We start from the raw sequence: 5,855 nt of genomic DNA, 5'->3' as shown, positions 1-5,855 counted from the left end.
AGTCGTCTACATCGCGGGCTACTTTGTTCTTCTTGATAAGATATCGCTGACTAGCTGTGTCTGGGGCGAATTCTTCTCATTGCTTTTTGTTTTGTTTTAGCTTTATGTAATTACATTTTCCCGACGATGTTTGTCTTGTTGCCAGAAAATCCTCCATATATGGCATTGTCTTGCTCGGGTTGAGGATGGCGTCTTCCCATTGGCTAGCTGTGGTGGGGGCAAGGACTCCGCGCAGGTCCGCAGGGCGATTACTAATGTGGCTCCGTCAGTCATTCATTCTTTGTTCTGTTTCTGATCGAGAAGAGTATCGTATCTGTCATGTCTGGACGCGGCAAGGGAGGCAAGGGTCTGGGAAAGGGAGGCGCCAAGCGTCACCGTAAGGTGCTTCGAGACAACATCCAGGGCATCACCAAGCCAGCTATCCGTCGTCTGGCCCGTCGTGGCGGCGTGAAGCGAATCTCCGGCCTCATCTACGAGGAGACCCGAGGCGTTCTCAAGGTTTTCCTCGAGAATGTCATCCGCGATGCGGTCACATACACCGAGCACGCCAAGCGCAAGACGGTCACCGCCATGGACGTTGTCTACGCTCTCAAACGCCAAGGTCGCACCCTGTACGGCTTCGGTGGCTAAAGGATCATCTGACGGACGCATCATCCCAACAAAACCCGGCCCTTTTCAGGGCCATCCAAATATCCCCAAAAGAACTGTATTCTCTCACAAAACGGTCCCACACACATACACACCTCCCTCCAACAATAAATGACGACCTATATATTGCACATTTTGACATAGGCTCGAGTTCTGATGGTTTAATGCAGCGTAGTGGAGTTTATAAGCTGCGAGTAACTTGTATCGTCGTCAAGACATCCCATGGCGTCGTAAGCCCAGTCGCTTCTTTGCAGGCTAGATGAGCCGTCTTCACTGACTTTTTCAGAAGTCCCGAGTGTGCTTGGTGTAAGCTATCTAGTAGGCTAGCGTGCACACTTGTCAAGCCAATATAACCATTCTACAGTGCCCTAGTTTACACTTTACTGCGTACCGCTCCAAAAGTGGCGAGCTTGCTGCAAATCCCGGAAAACTGACCAATTGCAAGGTCTGCTTTGGGCCAGAGAACCAATCAGGCGACAGGATGTCGGCCAATTGAAATCTACCGGCATCTAATTAGCGGGCGTTATAAATTCACTCTCCAGCGTCCGCCAACTACTTTCATTGTCTTGCACCTCGTAGACGAAGTCCATCCGACATGGCAACCCTGGTGTAGTGAAATGCCTGCCACACTCCTCACATCTGTACAGTTTTTCAACAGTGTGAATCCACATGTATTCCTTTAGATGAGACGACACAGTAAACTTAGCCTCCACCAGACCTTTCTACAGGAATACGGATCATAGAATTCGGCAAAAAACATGATTATCATAGTAAAATTGGCAAAGGGAGTCCGGCCGCGGGGAGGTAGTTTCTTTCCCTCCGACTGCGCGGCCAGTCAAACCTACAAGGCGGCCAAACTCCCCTGGCAAATATATAGCCATGGTAGTTAGTCTGGTAAAGACTATACAGTAAACTGCCTGCTGCACTTCTCAAAATGGGTAAGTCTAATGTTAGAAAGGCAAACAAGTGTTTTTGATCGAGTGCATTTCTTCGTCATTGTAATGCAACATCAGTATTCCATGATCCTATCTAAAATACGATTAATGTAGAACATTATTAACACAACATATACAGAAGCAAGTATCATAACTCTCATCTTTATTTACAGTGACATCAAAGCCATACATATGTCAGACACATTGACAGATGACACACTATTCACGTTTGAAGGTTTTTCTTTTCAAAAGCATACTTGCTCTTGTGGTTAGATAGTAAAAGTTGTCACCCTCTGTTTACACGATCCGAAAAAGAAGAAGGTTTATGATGTTTGAATATTTATATTCAACCATGTGAAGATCTGGTCACGTCTGTTTCATTTGTAACATTTTCATATGTATGCTCCACTAAAAGTCAGACAGTTCTGAACTGGTTGTGCGGTTTATTTCCTGTATGGTTGATACTATGCAGGTCATCAGACGAGATACATGTACAATGTCATCCGCACTACCTTCACATGCGGGGTTTCTCAGCAGCGTGCTTAGCCTTGTGTTTGATTAAAGCCGGCTTCTGTGCAGCGGAATAGTGGCACTGGTCACACTTGTAGGGTTTATCGTCGGTGTGTGTAGCAAGGTGTTGGTTTAAAGTCTTCTTAGTTGCAGCAGAGAAGAGACACTGGTCACATTTGTAGGGTTTCTCCTTTTTATGTTTTCTCATGTGTACATTTATGCTAGACCTGTAGGCCGTCTTGTACCCACATAATCCACATATGTAGGGTTTGTCTCCAGTGTGCTTGGCCATACAGTGTTCATGTAAATGGCCTTTATGTGTGGCAGAATAGTCACACTGGCTGCATTTGAAAGGTTTCACACCTAAATGTATTCTCATATGCGTGTATAGGCAAGACCTATAGGCTGTCCTGTATCCACACTCCCCACACATGTAGGGTTTGTCTCCAGTGTGTTTCTCCATGTGCATGTCTAAATTCGCTTTCTGTGCAGCAGAAAATTCACACTGGTCACATTTGTAGGGCTTCTCCCCCGTATGTGTTCTCATGTGTTTTGATAGATTAGAAGAGTCTGTTGTCTGGTATCCACACTCCCCGCACATGTGGGGTTTCTCTCCAGTGTGTTTTGACATGTGTTTGTTCAAAGAGCCTTTCTCAGCGGCAGAATAGTCACACTGGTCACATTTGAATGGTTTCTCACCTGTGTGTTTTCTTACATGAATAGTTAGGCGAGACTTGTAGGCTGTCCTGTATCCGCACTCCCTACACATGTAGGGCTTTTCTCCGGTGTGTTTAGGCATGTGTTCCTTCAGACGGGCTTTCCATAAAGCAGAATAGTCACACAGGACACAATATAATGTCCTCTTCTTTGTCCTGCTGTCCTCCCGTGTCTGTTGCCAGGTCATCACTGCTGCTTGTCTCGTTCCCAGGATGTACAGTTGGCAGTTCGTCCACAGGAATCTCACAGCTTCTCTGGTCACACTTGAAGTTGAAGGGTTTCTCACCTGTATGTTTTCTCATATGAACAGTTAGGCGAGACTTGTAGGCTGATCTGTACCCGCAGTCCCTACACATGTAGGGCTTTTCTCCGGTGTGTTTCATCATGTGTTCTTTCAGACGGGCTTTCCATAAAGCAGAAAACTCACACTGGTCACATTTGTAGGGTTTGTGTATAGTACGTTGTACCACAGGCCCGTCCGTCTGCTCTGTTTGGCTCTGTAGGGGAGGATGGACAGAGTTTACCCTGTGGGTTTCTTCCGATAGAATGTCCTCTGCTTTGTCCTGCTGTCCTCCCGTGTCTGTTGCCGGGTCCTCGCTGCTGCTTGTCTGGTTCCCGGGGTGCACTGTTGGCAGCTCGTCCACAGGAATCTCACTGCTTCTCCGGTCCATAATTTTCTAAGAACAAAAATTAAACATCATAAATTTAATATTATTATAATATTTCCATAAACCTACTATATTCTAATGTATTCCTACGAACCCCATGGCTAGTACGTTTGGAAAGACCAGTAAGGCCACATCAAGTAAATTTTATGGATGACATCCCCCGCTAAAGCCAAAAAGGGGGAAAAAAAAAAACAAGGCGGGCCGAAAAAAACAAGGTTCCTACATGTTCAGATTTTGATCATTGTACAAATGGTTTTCATTCAGTGGGAACATAACATATACGCAGCCAGCATCACACATTAAAATGCATCACAGTAAAAAGAAAACATGAAATCAGAGCCGTTTCTTGTCTCCTCTGCATAGTCATCTGCCATCAACCTTCCGGCATGGCAACAGACATCTTTGCCCATTTTTGGCAAAGTTTCTTGTGTTTGTTTTTCCAAAATCAGGCGAAAATTAATGTGCACGCTGATGTCATCCATAAAAATTACTTGCTGTGGCCTAATTATTTAGTTTTTGGAAAACTATTCAGTATCAGTATCGATGTGCCCTCCAGTTAATCATGATATACATATGTAGCATAGATATTTCACGCATTTTAAAGTATCTGCTGTGGTAACGCGACACAGCTAGTGCAGGAGGTCAACAAAGGCCTTACCTGTCTTTCAAAACCGCCCAGAGAAGGTTTAGAGTCGAAGTAAGATGGAAATCACCTCAGATTGGAGAGAAATGACATCCCTCGTACATTTCAAAATGGCGGACAATAGTAATCACAGGTCACTCCAATCGAGGGCTAAAGGGCAAAGTTGACAAACCTGATTACCCAGATCCAGAATTATGTAGCTTCTGACGGCTTGTCGGATATTGCAATTTTGTCGGCGAGATATATATATCGGTCATTACATGTAGTAGATGAAAGCGGGAAAAACTAAAACAAGAAGATAATTGTAAAGTGGACGTTGTAATAATGATGTTGAATGGTTATATTGGCTTGTACATGTATATGTTTAACCCTTAACAGTACACCTTCCCGGACTGATTAATCTGTACACCTGGGGTCCGCGCGGACCCCAAAACAGTTTTTTGCTAATTTTTAGGAATTATCAACATGCTAGCTACCAGTTCAATTGTTTCGCAAATTGATGTGTGAACCTGTATGTCAACATTGCATACAAAAATCATGCTTTTTGAACTTTTCCTATTTCTTGGTGAAGAAAAGAAGGATACCCAATTTTTAAACCCTATTCAGACCGAAGGGGCTTTTGAGGCCCAACTTTAATCTTAGATAGCACTTGAACGGCTTGCTCTAGAAGCATCAAATTTGGTGACCTTTCATAAAATGTATCTGGAAAAAAAATCATATTAGTTAAATACTAGCAAGTTAATGCTTTTTGTGTTGCCATGGCAACGGGTTTCTGACAGGCATTTTTTAAAATATCAGTAATTTTGGTTTAAACATTAAAAAAATTAAAAATCTGGGTTTATATCATCAAATTACACTTCCTTTCTAACATTAATAACATCTTACGTAATTAAAGTTAAATCATTTCATATTCATAAAATATGCTAATTTGATGACTTCATTGGTCAAAATCCAATATGGCGGACCATATTATTATTAGCTCTGACGTCATATGACGTCATAGTTACACCAAAGTTGTTAAAATTTAATTCTGTTACTACACCATTCTATGAAAAGTTGGTAGCCATACGATAACTGCAGAAAAATATATAAAAACGGAAATAAGTTTATGCATAAGAACGCCAGTGTATCCATTTTGATCGAAAGCCGGCTGGGGTCCGCGCGGACCCCAAAAGAAAATCAGATATATTTTTTTTATAAATGGGGGAAACGGAGTTTTCTGCACTGTATTGAGGGACAACTTTGTGGGTGACAATTACCTAAAATTTCAACAAAAAAAAGAAACAAAAAAGATATTACAGAATATATAGTGCTGTGGTCCGCGCGGACCCCAGGTGTACTGTTTAGGGTTAATGTTTGCTCATAATTTCACAACGTTGGCTATAAGAATACAAATAACCATGTCCAGTTCGGAACAGTTTCAACATTTTATTCTTTTTTTACCTCCGGGGAAGGAGATATCCTTCCGCGAGGAGGTTTTACTATCATCGGGTTCACAGTCACACGGACAAACATACATATAAACACACCTTCTGTCAGGTAGCTCAACCTCACAGTCACACAGACAAACATACATATAAACACACCTTCTGTCAGGTAGCTCAACCTCACAGTCACACAGACAAACATACATACATACACACAGGAGGAAAATGTGCTGATTTTGTCTTCTATTTTATCTCCTCTACTCCAAACAAAAACTAAGTATCAGACACCCTACTTTAACCCTACCTA

At 42.7% G+C, this 5,855-nt stretch overlaps 3 protein-coding genes across 3 annotated transcripts; 1 reads left to right on the top strand and 2 right to left on the bottom strand.

The window, feature by feature from the left end:
- The first annotated feature begins 304 nt into the window (after nucleotides 1–304).
- Nucleotides 305–690, top strand: LOC109485213 (histone H4). The gene has a single exon (XM_019788659.1). The coding sequence runs from the start codon at nucleotides 319–321 to the stop codon at nucleotides 628–630; it is 312 nt and encodes a 103-aa protein (XP_019644218.1). The 5' UTR covers nucleotides 305–318; the 3' UTR covers nucleotides 631–690.
- A 1,110-nt stretch (nucleotides 691–1,800) lies between these two features.
- On the bottom strand, nucleotides 1,801–2,913 carry LOC109485212 (zinc finger protein 93-like; the record flags this gene model as incomplete). The annotated part of the gene is made up of 1 exon (XM_019788658.1): nucleotides 1,801–2,913. A coding segment is annotated over one exon (816 nt), but the record flags the coding sequence as incomplete, so codon positions are not given.
- A 16-nt stretch (nucleotides 2,914–2,929) lies between these two features.
- LOC109485211 (zinc finger protein 432-like) lies at nucleotides 2,930–4,299 on the bottom strand. Its single transcript, XM_019788657.1, has 2 exons — nucleotides 4,137–4,299; nucleotides 2,930–3,487 (listed from the first exon to the last, which is right to left on the bottom strand). Exon 2 carries the CDS (start codon nucleotides 3,479–3,481, stop codon nucleotides 2,930–2,932), a length of 552 nt encoding a protein of 183 aa, XP_019644216.1. The 5' UTR covers nucleotides 3,482–3,487; nucleotides 4,137–4,299.
- Nucleotides 4,300–5,855: the final 1,556 nt, after the last annotated feature.

This window comes from Branchiostoma belcheri, unplaced genomic scaffold (assembly GCF_001625305.1).
Source record: "Branchiostoma belcheri isolate BF01 breed outbred unplaced genomic scaffold, Haploidv18h27 scaffold735, whole genome shotgun sequence".
Classification (NCBI taxonomy): Eukaryota; Metazoa; Chordata; class Leptocardii; order Amphioxiformes; family Branchiostomatidae; genus Branchiostoma; species Branchiostoma belcheri.
Note: the sequence above shows the minus strand (reverse complement) of the source record. Positions and strands in the feature narration are given on the sequence as shown.

Excerpts from the sequence above, each read along its gene's own strand:
- LOC109485213 (XM_019788659.1), top strand. The coding sequence starts at position 319 with ATGTCTGGACGCGGCAAGGGAGGCAAGGGTCTGGGAAAGGGAGGCGCC.
- LOC109485211 (XM_019788657.1), bottom strand. The coding sequence starts at position 3,481 with ATGGACCGGAGAAGCAGTGAGATTCCTGTGGACGAGCTGCCAACAGTG.